At 51.1% G+C, this 18,730-nt stretch overlaps 1 protein-coding gene across 2 annotated transcripts; it reads left to right on the top strand.

Annotated features, from left to right (window-relative positions):
* The first annotated feature begins 279 nt into the window (after window positions 1–279).
* On the top strand, window positions 280–18,730 carry TICAM1 (TIR domain containing adaptor molecule 1). 2 transcript variants are annotated; one of them, XM_082834854.1, is made up of 3 exons: window positions 280–364; window positions 14,413–16,682; window positions 18,658–18,730. In XM_082834854.1, exon 2 carries the CDS (start codon window positions 14,555–14,557, stop codon window positions 16,676–16,678), a length of 2,124 nt encoding a protein of 707 aa, XP_082690980.1. In that variant the 5' UTR covers window positions 280–364; window positions 14,413–14,554; the 3' UTR covers window positions 16,679–16,682; window positions 18,658–18,730. The 2 variants fall into 2 exon arrangements, with proteins under 2 accessions (XP_082690980.1, XP_082690979.1); XM_082834853.1 differs by lacking the exon at window positions 18,658–18,730 and having other exon boundaries at window positions 14,413–18,040.

Below are 18,730 nucleotides of genomic sequence, written 5' to 3'. Positions count from 1 at the left end.
GTGGTTCTTCCTCACTAGACGGTGGGCTTCCGAGGGCTGTCGTCACCCTTGACTCCTGTTGTGGTCCCCAGCGCCCGGGCACCCCGGAGGTGCGCAAACGTCCCCTAAGGGGCAGCCGGCGGAGGGACAGAGGGCGTCGCTCGGGGCGTCTCAGGGACTTTCCCGGTCCCGCTGGGAAAGCGTGATCTCACCCCCTTCCTCCCTCCCCTCCGGACGCGGAAGGGGCGGTCGGAGGCCGTGCGCCTGGAGGCACCAGCGTGCCTTCCGCGCTCTGCCATCCGCTGGCACCGCCGCCAGGCCGTCCGGCCGCCAGCCCCAGCCCCGAGGACACGAGCGGCGCAGCCAGCCGCCCCCGCGATCCCTGGTAGGTGAGGAAGGGGCGAGGGCCGGCTGGGGAGGGGCAGGGGACCCCCGCAGGCCTGCAGGGGGCCCGGCTGCCCACGCCCCTCGCCAGGGTTCGAAGCCAGCTGCCCCGCACTGGGAGCTTTGGACGTCCTTGCGCCGCGTGTTCAGTGCCCCTCGCCCCCCAATGCTCCAACACCCCTCCCTGGCCCAAGTCCTCCCCATCCCCCCAACTCTTCCCCAACACCCCGAATCCTCCTCAACATGACGTACTACCTTCCAATACTGCTTTCCTCCTCCGCGTTTCTGATTTCTTCCCCAAACTGGGCACTCTCTCTGCCCCAGCCCCGGTTCTTCCCGCCCGGTGATCGCCACCCCCCACTGCCGCTCCCCCAGCTCCTCCAGGGCCCCGAATCCCCACTTTATCCAGGGGCTTCCGTGACCCCCCCTCCCACTGGGGGAGTGCACTTCCCTCAGCGGGTCCCATCCATCAGCTGAGATGGGTCTCGGGGAATCTTCAACCCCCTGTTCCCCACCCCTTCCCGTGGGGAACGGGGTTGGTTGGTACCTGCCCAGGAGTCGATCCAAGTCTGCCCAGGCCGCTGGTACCACTCGGCTGGGCCCAGGACTTCTTCAGGGTACCTGTGTTCCTTTCCTCTCCTTGCGGCTGAGGCAGGGGTTTGGGGGAGGGGACACCACAGTGTGACCCAGGCAGGCGGAGGTCTGGGTTCCAGAGTTTGGGGGAGGGTTGCCCCAGGCTGCAGAAGCTGCCTGGGCCTCTGTGTCCTCCTCCGAATAAGGGCCATTCATTCATTCCTCAGCAAACATTTATGGAGCACCTGCTGCGTGCCAGGAGACACTGTTCAGTACACTGGGCACACAGTAGGGGCCAAATAGTGTCCTCATGGAGCCACAGGGAGCAAAAGTGTGAGCTGTCACAGTAATGTGTGCCAAATGCAGAGGGCAGCTATCCGGTACCTTGGCCAGGCTTGAGGATTCCTCAGATCCAGGCATGGGAGGGGTACTGCACATAGTAGGTGCTCAGTGAATAAAGGCAGGGGCCCTGCAGCCACGCTGCCTGGTTTAAATTACTGCCCCTTTACTTTCTACCTGTGTGATCCCGGGAAAGGCACTCTACCTTTCTGTGCCTCCCTTTTCTACTGGTAAACAGGCAGTCAAAATAGTCTTAACTCGCAGCGTTGTCCTTTGCTTTGCACAGTGCCCGGCACATAGTAGGTGCTCAGTAAACACTTATTTTTTAAAAAAATATTTATTTGGGTGCCCCGAGTCTTAGCTGCAGCACATGGAATCTTCATTGCGGCGTGCGGGATCTTTAGTTGTGGCATGGGAACTGTTAGTTGTGGCATGCATGTGGGATCTAGTTCCCTGACCAGGGATAGAACCTGGGCCCCCTGCGTTGGGAGCATGGAGTCTTAGCCACTGGACCACCAGGGAAGTCCCCTGGAACATTTCTTAATTAGCCAAAAGGAGTGAAGTGCCCCTACTATGTGCCAGTCCTGGTAGGAGCCGATTACGCTGTCTTCTTGGGGAGGAAGGATTCAAGCAGAAAACATTTATTGGGTGCCTACTGTGTGCCAGGCACTGCTCTGTCCACTCACTGATTTTTTCAGCCAATAAGTATTTATTTATAAGGTATACTTATTTATTTATGTAAGTATACTGTGTGCTGGTCTCCAGAGATCCTTCCTGGAGATCACCACCTGGTCTGGATCCCATCATTGCTTGCTTGAGCCAGTGGTCACCTCCACCCATGTCCCCTCCCCACCCTCTCTCCTGCCCTCACCCCACCCCCGAATCTGTCCTCGCTGAAGTAGCCAGAGGGCACCTGTGAGCACCTGAATTAGGTCCCCTCCCAGCTCTGCATGCAGCTCCCCAGGTCTCCCTCCTCCATCTCACAAGGCCCTGCCTGACCTGCCCCGTCCCCCCCCCCCCCGCCCTCCCCTCCTCCCTCTCTCCCCGTCGCTCACTCTGCTCCAGACATGTGGGCCTCCTCGTTGTTCCTCCAACACATCAGGTCCAGTCCCACCCCAGGACCTTTGCACATGCTGTCCCCACTTCCTGAAACTCTCTTTCCCCAGATCTGCACCTGAGTTGCTTCCCCACCTCCTTCAGGTCTCAGCTCCCGTATGTCACTTCCTCCCAGAGGTCTCCCTTGATCTCCAGTTCTCGGCAGCCTTTCCCCCAGTCCTTGCCTTTCTCCCCCACGCTGGCTCATTTTCTTGATGGCTCTATCCGTTCTCTGCAATGAACTACTTTCTCATTCATCCCGGGTCTCCCCCAACTGGACTGTGAGCTCCAAGAGGGCCGGGGGTCTGCAACAGCACCTACAATAGCTCTTGGCACACAGTAGGTGCTCAATTAATATTCCCTCTGTGTGTGAAGAGATTGCGCAAGAGTGTAGACAGGAGAGGAGGGGGTAGGCAGATTCCAGATTTGGTGAACAAATATAAAAGAAGAGAAAAAAGAAATTCTGCCAGTATTTGTTTCTGATTTGTACGGTTTCTTATATTGTTATTCTGAACTCTCGCTCAGGACGAGGGCCACTCTCCTGCTGGTTTTACACACGAGGAAACTGAGGCTGAGAAAACAGGCTCCACCGCTGGCAGGTGGCAGAGCCGGGTCCCTCACCCCGGTGGGTGCTTCCCCACCCCCACCCCGCTGTCCCCGGCACCCACTGTCAGGTGCAGAGTGGACTTTGCCCTGGAGGCTGTGGAAGGTGGGCAGAATGAAAGCCAGGTTTCCAGAAGGTTGGGGTGGCCGCTGGGCAGGGCAGATGGAGTGGACAGGGGACATGCGAGGGCACAGTGTCTGGGGAGGGGGCGCTGCATCGGGGCTCAGGCTGGCGGGCGGGGAGATGGAGGAGAAACACGGTGTGACTTTAGGCAGTTTGCCAGGAGTGCAGGCACGGGAGGGCCTGCCTGCATGATTCTTTTTTTCTTTTAATATTTATTTACGTGGCTGCGCTGGGCCTCAGTGGCGGCACGTAGGATCTTTAGTTGTGGCACGCGGATCTAGTTCCCTGACCAGGGATCGAACCTGGGCCCCCTGCATTGGGAGCGTATTTTTATTTATTTATTTATTTATGGCTGCGTTGGGTCTTAGTTGCTGCGCGTGGGCTCTCTAGTTGCGGTGAGCAGGGGCTACTCTTTGTTGCTGTGCACAGGCTTCTTATTGCGGTGGCTTCTCTTGTTGCGGAGCACGGGCTCTAGGTACACAGGCTTAGTTGCTCTGCGGCATGTGGGTTCTTCCCAGACCAGGGCTCAAACCCGTGTCCCCTGCATCGGCAGGCGGATTCTTAACCACTGCCCCACCCGGGAAGTCCCCGGGAGCATAGCGTCTTATCCACTGGACCACCAGGGAAGCCCCTGCTTGGCTAATTCTGAGTCTGGCTGTGAGCTTTTCCACAAGCCCAGCCCTGAGCCTCTGCTGCGGGGGCCTCCAGCTCGGGTACTGCTGGGGGCAGACAGCTGTCAGGTACCCTAAGGCTCACGGAGCACCGAGGGTGTGCTAGCCACGGCTCTGTACCATTTCTACACGGATTAACTCATTCGACCTATGGCAGTCCTTGCAGGAAGAGGTCATCCTTGTACCCAGTCCACAAAGGAGGAGACTGAGGCACCAATGTGCTCGTGGCCTGTCCAAGGTCACAGCCTGGAAGCCATACGGCTGAGATTTGAACCCCAAGCGCATGCTCCCACCCACTGCTCTCTCTTGCCCCGGAGCTGACTCATTTCGGGTGGGTGTCCCATAAAGGGGGGGAGGCTGTGGCCAAGCGCAGGACAAGGGCAGCTGCCACTCTGTTCTTGTTGACCGTCTGGATTCCAAGAGAACCCAGAACACCAGAGTTTCACACAGCACCTCCTCTGTTCAGCGTTGGCAGCTAACTCAAATTTTCTTCTCACACTGCTGCCCGTGGTGTAGTTGCGGGAGTTGGTGAACTTTTCTTCCTTTTAACATTTTATTGACCTAGAACCTGAATTCAGAATAGGACACAGATCCTAAGTACTGAACTTGCATTTTCAGAGTGAACAGTGCGTGATGAACTTAATGTCTGGCCCCGTTCATGCCCCGTCCTTCACGCTTTATCAGCTGTGCCCTTTGTTCGTTAAAAATTGGAGGGTGCATGTCACCAGGTGATTGATTTTTCTCTCTTTTTTTAATTGGAGTATAGTTGCTTTACAATGTTGTGTTAGTTTCTGCTGTGCAGCAAAGTGAATCAGCTCTACGTATATATATATATATCCCCTCCTTTTTGGATTTCCTTCCCATTTAGGTCACCACAGAGCATTGAGTTCCCTGTGCTATACAGTAGGTTCTCATTAGTTATGTATTTTTTATAACTTTTTTTTTTTTTTGGCTGCAACACGTGGCATGCGGGATCTTAGTTCCCCGACCAGGGATCAAACCCGGGCCCCCTGCAGTAGGAGCATGGAGTCTTAACCACTGGACCACCAGGGAAGTCTTAGTTATCTATTTTATACATAGTAGTGTCTATATGTCAGTCCCAATCTCCCAATTTATCCCACCTGCCCTGCCCCCTTGGTGTCCATACGTTTATTCTCTATTTCTCCTTTGCAAATAGGTTCATCTGTACTATTTTTCTAGATTCCACATATATGTGTTAATATACATGTGTCTTTGTCTCTCTGACTTACCTCACTCTGTATGACAGTCTCTAGGTCCATCCATCTTTTTTTTTTTTTTTTTTTTTTTTTTAAAGTGAAAGAAAGTTTATTCAGGTAGAAACACACTCCATATACAGAGTGTGGACCATCTCAGAAGGTGAGAGAGGCCCATCTTTTTTTTTAAATTAATTTTTATTGGAGTCTAGTTGATTTACAATGTTGTGTTAGTTTCTGCTGTACAGCAAAGTGACTCAGTTATACATATACATATATCCCCTCTTTTTTCAGATTCTGTTCCCATAAAGGTCATTACAGAGTACTGAGTAGAGTTCCCAGCGATTTTTTCTTTTTAAGTTACTATACACGCAGCTGTTCCCAGGAGCCACTGAGAGGTGGAAAGAACAGTTGATCTGAGGGTCATTGCTGTAGAGGGAGATATCTGATACTTCAAGGAGTTTTGATAGTTCGGTAAGTTTTGGCTGACTTGTGGTCCCACCTGATCGTCATCGTTTTTATGCCATTTTGTTGCCGACAGCAAGCTCACAGCAGAGATGGGAGAAACTATACACTTTGCCTTTCTCTCTCTTTTTTTTTAAATTAATTAATTTTTATTATTTATTGTTTGGCTGCGTTGGGTCTTCGTTGCTGCTCGCAGGCTTTCTCTAGTTGCGGCGAGCGGGGGCTACTCTTCGTTGCAGTGCACGGGCTTCTCGCTGCGGTGGCTTCTCTTGTTGTGGAGCACGGGCTCTAGGCTCATGGGCTATAGAGGCTATGCAGGCTCAGTAGTTGTGGTGCATGGACTTAGTTGCTCCACGGCATGTGGGATCTTCCCGGACCAGGGCTCGAACCTGTGTCCCCTGCATTGGCAGGCGGATTCTGAACAGCTGCGCCTCCAGGGAAGCCCCACTTTGCCTTTCTGTTACTTGTGCCTGCATTATGGCAACAACGTCTGTCCTCCACTTTCTTCCAGTAGTCTGGCCATGAGCTCATTTCAGGGGCTGTTTCAATTAAAACTAGATAAGTCTGTTTCTCAGGCCATATAACCAGGCCCATGTAAGCTGGAATCTCTGGCGATACACTTTGGAGACCACAGGCTCAGTGGGTTCTAGGGCCAGGCAGCCTGGCTTCCAATCCAGCTGCGGCCTTTACATACCTTTTCTCAACTAATTCTTCAAGATCTGGTGTGTATTTTTTCAGATCTCAATTCAGAGGCTACATTTTTAACAGTTTAAGTGAAATCTGATCCTACCAAAACAAAGTTGGGTCTTTTTTTTTAAAGAGGAGATAATAGTACTTATAGAATTTATTTTTTGATACATACAATTATTTAAATGCATTGTATTTTACCTTGATAATTATTTTTTTTAATATCTATTTATTTATTTGGTTGCACCGGGTCTTAGTTGTGGAAGGCGGGCTCCTTAGTTGCGGCATGTGAACTCTTAGTTGCGGCATGCATGTGGGATCTAGTTCCCTGACCAGGGATCGAACCTGGGCCTCCTGCATTGGGAGCGTGGAGACTTATCCACTGTGCCACCAGGGAAGTCCCCAAAGTTGGGTTTAATGGGGAAACATTTTTTTTTTACACTGACCCAGTTTTTCCATTTTAATGAATTAAATATGAATAAAATTTAATATTTACTTTCTCCCCGGTAGCTGTAGCCACATTTCCAGTACTCAGTAGCCACATGGAGCTGGGGCTGCCATAACAAAGTCCCACAGGCTGGGGGCCTTAAAAACCAGAAATTTATTGCCTGACAGTCTGGAGGCTGGAAGTCCAAGATCAAAGTGTCGGCAGGGTTGGTTCCTTCTGAGGCCTCTCTCCTTGGCTTGCAGACGGCTGTCTTCTCCCTGTGTCCTCACGTGATCCTCCCTCTGTGGGTGTCTGTGTCCTAGTCTCCCCTTCTTATAAGGACACCAGTCTGGGCTTCCCTGGTGGCGCAGTGATTGAGAGTCCGCCTGCCGATGCAGGGACATGGGTTCGTGCCCCGGTCCAGGAAGATCCCACATGCTTGCGTACCGCAAAAAAAAAAAAAAAAAAAAGGACACCAGTCTTATTGGATTAGGACCCCACCCTTATGACCTCATTTTAACTTGATTACCTCTGTAAAGACCACATCTCCAAATGTAGTCACATCCTGAGGTCCTGGGGGTTAGGGTTTTAACATCTGAACTTGGTGAGGGGGGAACCCAGTTCAACCAATAACAGCCAGTTATCCCCCGTAATAATTATATGGGCTGGAGAGACAGGCATCTGGTCTTAGGGTTACAAACATGGGTGCCATAGGGCTGTTCTGCCCGTCGTTAGCTGTGCAATCTAAGTTTGCCCCTCTATGGAATGGGAAAAAAAAAAAAAATCATATGCCTGTTTCGTAGCCCAGGTGTTGGCAAACTTTTCTCTGGAAAGGACCAGAGAGTGAATATTTTCATCTTTACGGGCTACATGGTGTCTGTTGCGGCTACTCAGCTCTGCCACTGTAGCCTCAAAGCAGCCATGGACCCTGTGTAAATGAGTGAGCGTGTCTGTGTTCCAAGAAAACTTTATTTACTAAAACAGCCCATGGGCCATACTTTGTGACCCCTTCCTAGGGAGTTGTGCACAGTGTCATCAGGGCAGGCTTGACCAAAAAGTTGAAGGAAGGTAGGGAGTGAGCTGTGGGGATACATGGGGGAAACAGTGTTCCAGGCAGAAGGAGCAGCCAGTGCAAAGGCCCTGAGGCAGGACTGTGCCTGGCAAGTTTGAAGGATAGCGGGAAGGCCAGTGGAGCAATTAAGAGATATGATATACTAGGTTTGTATATTATATATACATATACATATACCCACTTTGTTGCCGTAAGTTGCCATATATTGATATTTGTTTTTGAAAGAAGCAAAAAAGTTTATGAAAAGAAAAAAGGAACTCTGCAGTAATATATGGCTAACATTTAGTCTTTCTTTATGGAAAAATAATTCAGGAGCTAAGAAAGCACTTAAGCAATAATGATCTTCCTTCTTTTTTGCGGGGGGACTGTCAGCTCCAAGAAGGCAGAGTATTCCTGTTTTATTCTTCTCTCTGTCCTGATACATTCAGTGTCCAATACATGGCAGATGCTGGAAAATTACTGCTTGAATGAATGAACGAATGCTGTGTATGTATAACTTTCGCCTCTTCACACACTTCCTTTATTTATTATTTGCAACAAGTATGTTCAGAGTTTTTACTCTGCGGATGGCACATTGGCTTGCTTTTTTTTTTTTTTTTTTTCTTTTAAGCTTATAAGGTCTCTTTAAAATATTTGAATCGATTGCTAACTCGACACAACTGAGCAGATTCCTGAAAATCTGCGCTTCTGGCTTCTCTTGAAAAGTTAGCAGATGTGGTCCCACTGAGCCCATTTTCCTTCTCGGCAACACACATGAGGCAAGACCACGGCATTTAGACAGGTCGAGGTGGTTCTAGGTTTTCAGGTAAAAGCCCAAGTGCCCCCCTTTCCCCCTACTCAGGCCCACAAGTTCCTGCACGACCTGCCCCGTCCCCTCCCTGCCCTACCCTCCTCCCTCTCTCCCCCTCGCTCACTCTGCTCCAGACATACAGGCCTTCTCGCTGTTCCTCCAACACACCAGGCATGGTCCTGCCCCAGGGCCTTTGCACAGGCTGTTTCCTCTGCCTGGATCGCTCTTCCTTCAGATGTCCCCACTCTCTCCCCATGTTTATGTCCTGTCGAAATCTCTCTTCTCATCAAGACATTCCTAAACTACGTTGTTTAAAACTGCACACAGGGACTTCCCTGGTGGCACAGTGGCTGGGACTACACACTCCCAGTGCAGGGGGCCCAGGGTTCCGTCCCTGGTCAGGGAACTAGATCCCACAGGCATGCCACAACTGGAACTTTGTGTGCCACAACTGAGGAGCCCACGTGCCGTAACTAAGACCTGGCACAACCAAATAAACAAAACAAAAAACCCCAAAACTGCACCCCTCCGCCCCCATTCTTGGAGTTCATGACTCTCCTTCCCTCCTTGTTTCTCCGCGGCATTCATACTGTGATATATCATGAATTTCACTCATGTATCCGCAGATCATTTGTCCCCGCATACTAGGAAGTCAGCTCCATTTTAGGGTCTCTGCTATTTCCTGGTGCCTATCAGCATTTCAATATGTCAAGCCGCTTTCAATTTCGAAACAGCCAGACAGCCGCTCATCTCCTTGCGTCCTTCCTCCCCCCGCCCCCCCTCCCCCCCTCCCCAGCACCGCCTCTCTCTCTGATGCTTCTCGGCCACTTCTCTTCTGCCCACTCTGCTCGGTCACATCCCCGTCACACCTCTGGAACCATCGACCTTGGTCCTGGGCCATTTGACATCCGCTCAGAATGAATTAAAAAAAAAAAAAAAAAAAAGCTGAGTCATGTATACAGTGCCGTCTGTGATTTATCAGCAAAGGGGGTTGATGGATGAATCAGCTCTTCATCTAGACCAGACATCCTCAACGTCAGCGCTTAGCAAGGTCTGGGGCTCGGACATTCTCTTGAAGGGCTGTCCTGGGCACTGTGGGACGTTGAGCTGCATCCTGGCCCCCACCCACTCAATGCCAGGAGCACTTTTCCCCGCAGTCGTGACAACAGAAATGTCCCCAGATGTCGCCATGTGTCCTCTGGGGGGATAGAGTTGTCCCTGGTGCAGATGCACTGTTCTTGGCTTGGGGGTGGGGCGGGTCCCAACGTGGACACCAGTGGGGAACAGGCAGTAGGCCTAGCTGAGGGGCAGAGAAAGTGTTCGCGGCCCCCTGGACTGGACGTGAGGCTATGCTTTTTCCAAGTCTGAATGTGATGTAAATTGAGCGCCTGGGGATTTAAATTTGGGGGTTTGGGACACTCTCCATGGTGTCTTTGTTCTGTGTCCTTGGGAAAGACCTTTTCTCTGTGTGTGTTTTCTTTCTTTCTTTTAAATTTTTATTGGAGTGGAGTTGATATACAATATTGTGTTACTTTCTGCTGTACAGCAAAGTGAATCAGTTATACACATACATATATCCACTCTTTAAGATTCTTTCCCCATATAGGTCATTACAAAGTATTGAGTAGAGTTCCCTGTGCTATACAGTAGGTCCTGATTAGTTACCTATTTTATATATAGTAGTGTGTATATGTCAATCCCAGTATCCCAATTTATCCCTCCCCGCCTTTCCCCCCTGATAACCATAAGATTGTTTTCTACATCTGTGACTCTATTTCTGTTTTGTAAATAAGTTCATTTGTACCATTTTTTTAGATTCCATGTATAAGTGATATGATATGGTATTTGTCCTTCTCTGTTTGACTTACTTCACTCAGTATGACAATCTCTGGGTCCATCCATGTTGCTGCAGATGGCATTATTTCATTCTTTTTTATGGCTGAGTAATAGTCCATTATATATATATATATATGTACCACATTTTTATCCATTCCTCTGTTGATGGACATTTAGGTTGCTTCCATGTGCTGGCTATTGTAAGCAGTGCTGCAATGAATATTGGGGTGCATGTGTCTTTTCAAATTATGGTTTTCTCCAGGTATATGCTCAGGAGTGGAATTGCTGGATCATACGGTAGCTCTCTTTTTAGTTTTTAAGGAACGTCCATACTGTTCTCCATAGTGGCTGTACCAATTTACATTCCCACCAACAGTGTGGGAGGGTTCCCTTCTTCTCCACACCTTCTCCAGCATTTATTGTTTGTAAATTTTTTGATGATGGCCATTCTGACTGGTGTGAGGTGATACTTCATTGTAGTTTTGATTTGCATTTCTCTAGTAATTAGTGATGTTGAGCATCTTTTCATGTGCTTTTTGGCCATCTGTATGTTTTCTTTGGAGAAATGTCTGTTTAGATCTTCCGCCCATTTTTTTGATTGGATTGTTTGGTTTTTTTTTTGTTATTGAGCTGCATGAACTGTTTGTATATTTTGGAGATTAATCCCTTGTGGGTTGCTTCGTTGGCAAATATTTTCTCCCATTCTGTGGGTTGTCTTTTCATTTTGTTTATGGTTTCCTTTGCAGTGCAAAAGCTTTTGAGTTTCATTAGGTCCCATTTGTTTATTTTTGTTTTTATTTTCATTACTCTAAGAAGTGGGTCAAAAAATATCTTGCTGCGATTTATGTCAAAGAGTGTTCTGCCTGTGGTTTCCTCTAAGAGTTTTATAGTGTGCGGCCTTACATTTAGGTTTTTAATCCATTTTGAGTTTATATTATTTTATTTTTTTAAGGGATTGGGTTTTTTTGTTTGTTTGTTTTAATTTAGTTAGTTATTTTTGGCTGGGTTGAATCTTCGTTGCTGTGCACGGGCTTTCTCTAGTTGTGGCGAGTGGGGGCTACTCTTCATTGCAGTGGGCGGGTTTCTCATTGCAGTGGCTTCTCTTGTTGTGGAGCATGGGCTCCAGGCGTGTGGGCTTCAGTAGTGTGGCACGTGGGCTCAGCAGTTGTGGCTCATGGGCTCTCTAGAGCTCAGGCTCCGTAGTTTTGGCACACAGGCTTAGCTGCTCCGCGGCATGTGGGATATTCCCGGACCAGGGCTCGAACCCATGTCCCCTGCATTGGCAGGCAGATCCTTAACCACTGTGCCACCAGGGAAGTCCCTAATTTCATTCTTTTACATGTAGCTGTCCAGTTTTCCCAGCACCACTTATTAAGAGACTGTCTTTTCTCCATTGTATAGTCTTACCTCCTTTGTCATAGATTAGTTGACCATAGGCGTGTGGGTTTATCTCTAGGCTTTCTATCCTGTTCCACTGATATCTATTTCAGTTTTTGTGCTAGTACCATACTGTTTTGATGATTGTAGCTTTGTAGTATAGTCTGAAGTCAGCGAGCCTGATTCCTCCAGCTCCATTTTTCTTTCTCAAGATTGCTTTGGCTATTTGGGGTCTCTTGTGTTTCTATACAAATTGTAAAATTTTTTGTTCTAATTCTGTGAAAAATGCCATTGGTAATTTGACAGAGATTGCATTGAATCTGTAGATTGCTTTGAGTAGTATAGTCATTTTGATAATATTGATTCTTCCAGTCCAAGAACATGGTGTATATCTGTCCATCTGTTTGTGTCATCCTTGATTTCTTTCATGAGTATCTTATAGTTTTCTGAGTACAGGTCTTTTGTCTCATTAGGTAGATTTATTCCTAGGTATTTTATTTTTTTGATGCGATTGTAAAAGGGATTGTTTCCTTAATTTCTCTTTCTGATACTTCATTGTTAGTGTATAGGAATGAAACATTTCTGTGTATTAATTTCATATCCTGCAACTTTACTGAATTCATTGATGAGCTCTAGTAGTTTTCTGGTAGCATCTTTAAGATTTTCTATGTATAGTATCATGTCAGCTGCAAACAGTGACAGTTTGACTTCTTCTTTTCCAATTTGGATTCCTTTTATTTCTTTTTCTTCTCTGATTGCTGTGGCTAGGACTTCCAAAACTATGTTGAATAAAAGTGGTGAGAGTGGACATCCTTGTTCCTGTTGTTTTTTTTTTAAGCGTTTTAAAATATATATATTTATTTAATTTATTTATTTTTGGCTGTGTTGGGTCTTTGTTCCTGCACACGGGCTTTCTCTAGTTGTGGCAAGCGGGGGCTACTCTTCATTGTGGTGCGCAGGCTCCTCATTGTGGTGGCTTCTCTTGTTGCGGAGCATGGGCTCTAGGCACGCGGGCTTCAGTAGTTGTGGCACACGGCTCAGTAGTTGTGGCTCGTGGGCTCTAGAGGTCAGGCTCAGTAGCTGTGGTGCACGGGCTTAGTTGCTCCGTGGCATGTGGGATCTTCTCAGACCAGGGCTCAAACCCGTGTCCCCTGTATTGGCAGGTGGATTCTTAACACTGTGCTACCAGAGAAGCCCTGTGCCTGTTTTCTTATCGACAGTATTGGAAGGAAATATTGCTGGCCCCATTCATACATTGATTCATTCATTCAACAAGTATTTGTTAGGTACCTGCTGTGTGGTTCCACAAACCCTCTAATGCCCAAGGTGACTGGGAGGCAGACAGATGTGGAAGGTTTAACACACAGGAAAAGGTCACCCAGTGGCCAATTCTGTTGTGGGGGGACATGGAGAGACAGACTGGGATAGAGAACCGGGGTGGTCATGGAGGGCTCCCTGAGGTTGCACCATTGTACCTGGGGGATAAGGATGAGCTTCAGGTCACCCAAGCAAAGATCTGGGGTAAGGTGCTCCAAGCAGAGGGAACAGTGCATGCAAAGATCCTGACGTGGGAACCAGCTTGGCATTTTTCAAGAAATGGAGAGAAGAGGAAAGAGCCTCCAAAGGGCTTAGCAGCAGTGTTAGGCATAGATCTGGCCCTTGGTCATGGTTAACTCATTATAGTAATAATGCAACCTGTATCAGTTAGCTATTGCTGTGGAACAAATTACCCCAGAACTTCGTGGCTTCGAAACAACAAACATTTATTATCTCATATAGTTTCTGAACATCAGGAATCTGGTGGCAGATGAGCTGGATGGCTCTGGCTCTAGGTCTCTGATGAGGCTGCAGTTAGGCTGTCTGCCGGGGCTGCCTCATCTGAAGGTTTAACTGGGGCTGGAGCCTGAGATTGGCGCCCCCATGTGGCTGGAGGTGGGGAGCCTCAGTTTCTCCCCTGGTGGGCCTTTCTAGAGGACCACTCACATCATGGTTTACCCCCGACAGAGTGACAGAGAGAGTGACTAAGAAGGAAGCCAGTGTCTTTTATAACCTAATGTCACAGGTGACAGCCTATCACTTCTGCCATATTCTATCAATCTCACAGAACTCTGGGACAACATTGGAAGGACCACCCAAGGCTTGAATACCAGGATGTGGCGTCACTGGGGGCCATCTAGGAGGCTGACCCTTCCTGAGTGACTTCCAGTCATTGGGCTCAGAGCTTTCCATACGTTAACGCAACTCAGCTCCCTGAAACAATCCCATAAGTGGGCTTATTATCATCCTAATAGGCAGTATAGTCTTGTAGTTACGCACATAGCCTCAGCCTCTAGAGCCAGACAGCTTGGGCTCAAATCCCAGCTCTGGGAATTCCCTGGTGGTCCAGTGGTTAGGACTCCATGCTTCCACTGCAGGGGGTGCAAGTTTGATCCCTGGTTGGGGAACTAAGATCCCGCATGCCTTTTGGACAAAACAAACAAATCCCAGATCTGTCACCGGCTGTGTGACTTGGGGCAAATGACTTCACTTCTCTGGCTCACCTTCTTCCTCTGTGAATGGGGAAAATAGTAGCAGCTACCCGCTGGGTGACACCAGGCAGGTACCTCTGCTGTCCTCTTGCAGAGGAGGAGAGGGAAGGTGGGGGAGGTGAGAAGTCTTGCCCAAGGTCAAGGTCTGGTGATAGGTCTGGTGAGTTTTGAAGGCATGGGGGGGGCGTTGTCTGGGCCGCCTCCCAGAGCCCCCTTTCTGGTGATAACCATGTCTTTCTGCTTCACAGGTCTGCTCTGCAGCCCCCAGGGGACCTAGTACCCGTGAGCAGGTAGGGACACCGGGCCTGCAGCGCAGGGGGGCGGCGTGTGGAACATGACTCCATCACCCAGTGCTTCTCCCGCCACCGGAGGCCACACCAACCTGTGCCCATGGCCAGCACAGGGCCGTCGCTTTCTGGCGCCTTTGACATTCTAGGCGCGGTGGGCCAGGATAAGCTCTTGTATCTTAAGCACAAGCTGAAGACCCTGCGGCCAGGCTGCCGGGGGGCGGACCTCCTGCATGCCCTGGTGCTCCTAAAGCTGGGCCAGGAGACCGAGGCCAGGATCTCCCTGGAGGCGCTGAAGGAGGACGCCGTGGCGAAGCTGGTGGCCCACCAGTGGGCTGGTGTGGACAGCACTGAGGCCCCAGAGGAGCCCCCAGACATGTCCCGGGCCGTTGCCAGGATGTACCACCTTCTTGCCGAGGAGAGGCTGTGTCCAGCGCCAATGCGGGAGGAGGCCTACCGCGCAGCCGTCCGTGCTTTCAGGTCCAGGGACGACCCACAGCTGGGAGAGCTCCAGGAAGAGGCACGAGACCGGTGCGGATGGGACGTCCTTAGGGACCTGGAGGCCATCCAAACTCTCCACTCCGATCTGGGGTGCCTCCTGCCGTCCTCAGCATCACCCTCCGGGACCCGCAGCGATCCGCGGCCCATCGAGGACCTTTCGGACTGGAGCAGAGGGCATTCCCTGAGATCCACCGGCAGCCCGGCCTCCCTGGCCAGCAACTTGGAAATTAGCCAGTCGCCCACCATGGCCCTCCTCAGCACTCACCACAGCCCCCACGGGCCCAGCAAGCTGTGTGACAAGCCCCGGGCCAGCCCGGTGCCCGAGCCTGCCCCTATGGGCTGCCAGGAGCCCGAGGAGATGAGCTGGCCCCCATCAGTGGAGGCTGCCGGGCCCCCGGTGCGGCCAAACAGCCCAGCCCCCAGGCTTCCCGAGGTGGCCGCAGATGCATGCCCCGCCAGCCTGCACGACCCCCCGGAAGCTCCAAAAACCAGCAGTCACTACTCGGTGGAGTGCACGGATGTGCCAGCAGCTCCCAAATCTCTCCCCTCGCCTTCCAGAAACGCCTGCCCTGTCGCGGATCAGACGCCAATCCAACTTTCAGAGGAAGACACCACTTACCCGGCGGCTCAGCCACGCCCACCGACTCCATCGGCCCCCAAAACGTCCCCTCCCTTTTCGTCTCCATCGACCCCTCCTAAGGCTCACCCTACCGTCTCGAAGCCGAGGCCCCCTCCTCCTGAGCTGGAGTCGCCGGAGCAGAAGTTCTATAACTTCGTGGTGCTGCACGCTGGCGCTGACGAGCACATCGCGCTGCGCGTGCGCGAGAGGCTGGAAGCCCTGGGCGTGAGCGACGGCGCCACCTTCTGCGAAGATTTCCAGGTGCCAGGGCGCGGCGAGTTGCACTGCCTGCAGGACGCCTTAGACCACTCGGCCTTCACCATCCTGTTGCTCACCTCCAACTTCGACTGCCGGCTGAGCCAGCACCAGGCGAACCAGTCGCTGATGAGCAGCCTCACGCGGCACGGGTGGCAGGATTGCGTGATCCCCTTCCTGCCCTTGGAGAGTTCCCTGACCCAGCTCAGCCCCAGCACGTCCAGCCTGCTCACCGCCCTGGTGTGGCTGGACGAGCACTCGCCTATCTTCGCCAAGAAGGTGGCCAACACCTTCAAGTCCCAGAAGCTGCGGGCCCGCAAGGCCAAGTGGAGGAAGGAACAGGATGTCCGGGCCCTGCAGGAGCACAGCCAACACCTGGAGGGTGAGCGGCAGCAGGCAGCGGCGTGGAGTGCCGCACAGTCAGCTTACTTCCATAACTACCTGTCCTACCAGAGGCAGATGGAGAAGCTCCAGGTAGCTTTCGGGAGCTACATGCCATTTGAGACTCGGCAGCCTCCTGTGCTTCAGGCGCCCTTTGGGGGACCGGGGCCCCTCGGAGCCCCACCACCAGCCTTTCCCACCCGGCCGGGCCATCAGCCGCCATCCCTGCCTCCTTGGCTGGCGGGCATGCCCCCACCGGCTTTCCCGCAGCCCCCCATGGCTTTCCCGCAGCCCCAGGCCTTCCCGCAGCCTGCGGACTTCCCACAGACTTCACCTGTGCACCCTCAGAGCTCTGGGCTGCAGCCCCTCATCATACATCATGCACACATGGTACAACTGGGACTCAACAACCATATGTGGAACCAGAGAGGGACGCAGGCGCCCGAGGACAAGACGCCAGAAACAGAATGACCAAGTGAGTGGACCTGATAACCTCGGCCTTGATTCCCCATCTCCAGGGGTCAGTGGAACATGGGGTCATTTGCTACTTTCAGGACACTGCCGAGAAAATTGACCCCATGACTTTCTGGCCCTCCAGGTAGCCAGAATTGGATTTGTTTACAAATTCTCAGTCAATCCCTCCCTCTCTCTGGACCGTGGTGGTGGGGAATGGGTTGGGGGTATGGGTATGGTGGTGTTTTTTGGTTTTTTTTTTTGCGGTACGCGGGCCTCTCACTGTTGTGGCCTCTCCCGTTGCGGAGCGCAGGCTCGTGACGCGCAGGCTCAGCGGCCATGACTCACGGGCCTAACCGCTCCAAGGCATGTGGGATCTTCCCGGACCGGGGCACGAACCCGTGTCCTCTGCATCGGCAGGCGGACTCTCAACCACTGCACCACCAGGGAAGCCCCATGGGTATGGTGTTTTAATTGTAATAAATATTTATTGAATGCTTTGACAGCGCCATTGTCCTCTGGGAGACCTCTGCCTGGCCATCTGTCAGGATAAAAACGTAGCTGCTATTGCCATAAAAGGGACAGGAGCCAAACAGTTGCGCACGTTTGCTTTCATTTCATTGGTCAGGATGTAGTCACATGGCCCATCTCCGGCTGCAAAGGAAGCTGGGAAATGTAGTCCTCTGATGGGTCACGTGCTTTGCCAGAAGTGTTGGTTCTAATGCCAGAGAAGGTGGAGAGAAAAGACATTGTGAGTACATTTAGCTGTTTCTGTTGCAGCCCTTTTTGGGGGAAGCGGGGGTCTGCTTTGATGCTCCCACCAAGGCTGGGCTCTGATCACACTGTGTAATCTTCAGCAAGTGCCTTCACCTCTCCGAGCCTCTGCTTTCTTATCTGAGAAATGGGTTTATGAGGCCATTGTTCCAAGGTCATCAGCAGATCGTGTGCGATAACAGTGAAATACCAGGGACAGTGTAAGTGCTCATTAACTTTGTGCCCGGTATGAAGGGGATTAATCTTTTTCAGGGTCTCAGACCTTTTGAGAATGAGAATAGAATTAATATTTGTTGAGCACTCACCGTTTATCCGTCTTGGAGGCTTTAAATCTAAACCTTTTTTTTTTTTTTTTTTAATTTTTGGACTCACTGCACGGTATGCGGAATCTCCCTGACCAGGGATCTCCCCGACCAGGGAATCGAGCCCGCGCCTCCTGCAGTGGAAGCGCAGTCTTAACCACTGGACCATCTAAACGTATTTTAATCCTCAAAAATGACCCCCCCCCAACGGTAGAAGCTTCTGTTGCTGGTCCCCATTTTACAGATGGGGAAAACTGAGGCAGAGAGAGGTGAATTCTGGTCCCCAAAGTCACACAGATGGGAAGTGGGGAGATTGCAATGAAGTAGTCGGATTTCCAAGGGAGGGAATGAAAGCCAGCCCAGGAAGGGCTATGTGGGCCAGGTGATCCGGGAAGCTGCAGGCCTCCTCTCGCCCAACAGCGTGATTTGAACACTGACTTAGCATGCCCTTTCCTCCTCCACCAGCCACACCAAAGGGCGGGCCTGGTGTGAGTCACCCAGACTGTCACGCAGCACTTACTATTTTAGTCGCTGACTCAGATTTTGTCGAAGGTCTGCTTCCGGCTTCCCTGCCATGACATGAAACTTGGGGAGATTGGATTCTCCGGGTGGGGTTGTGGAAACAGTTTCTTTTCTTTTTGGCCGCTCTGGTGTGGCTTGCGGATCTTATTTCCCCGACCAGGGAACGAACCTGGGCCACAGCAGTGAAAACGCCAAGTCTCAACCATTCGACCACCAGGGAATTCCCAAACAGACGGCTTCGGATCACTAAGGCTAGAGTCAGCTGCAGTTAACAGGCCATTTTTGCAGTTGACCAATATTTATTGAGCTCCTACTGTGTGCCAGGATTGTCCCAGACACTGGGGTGCAGTGGGCGCGAAGACAGATGTGAACCATCCCCTGCTCTCTTTTCAATCGCAGGTAGAGGTGGAGGGAAGGGAGCGGTGAATGAATCATCAAATGAGGAAGCAAGATAATTTCAGAAACTGAGGAG

The sequence above is a fragment of the Leucopleurus acutus genome (assembly GCF_964270905.1).
Source record: "Leucopleurus acutus genome assembly, chromosome: 3".
Classification (NCBI taxonomy): Eukaryota; Metazoa; Chordata; class Mammalia; order Artiodactyla; family Delphinidae; genus Leucopleurus; species Leucopleurus acutus.
The sequence above is the reverse complement of the archived record's forward strand: the minus strand, read 5'-3'. Positions and strand labels throughout refer to the sequence as shown.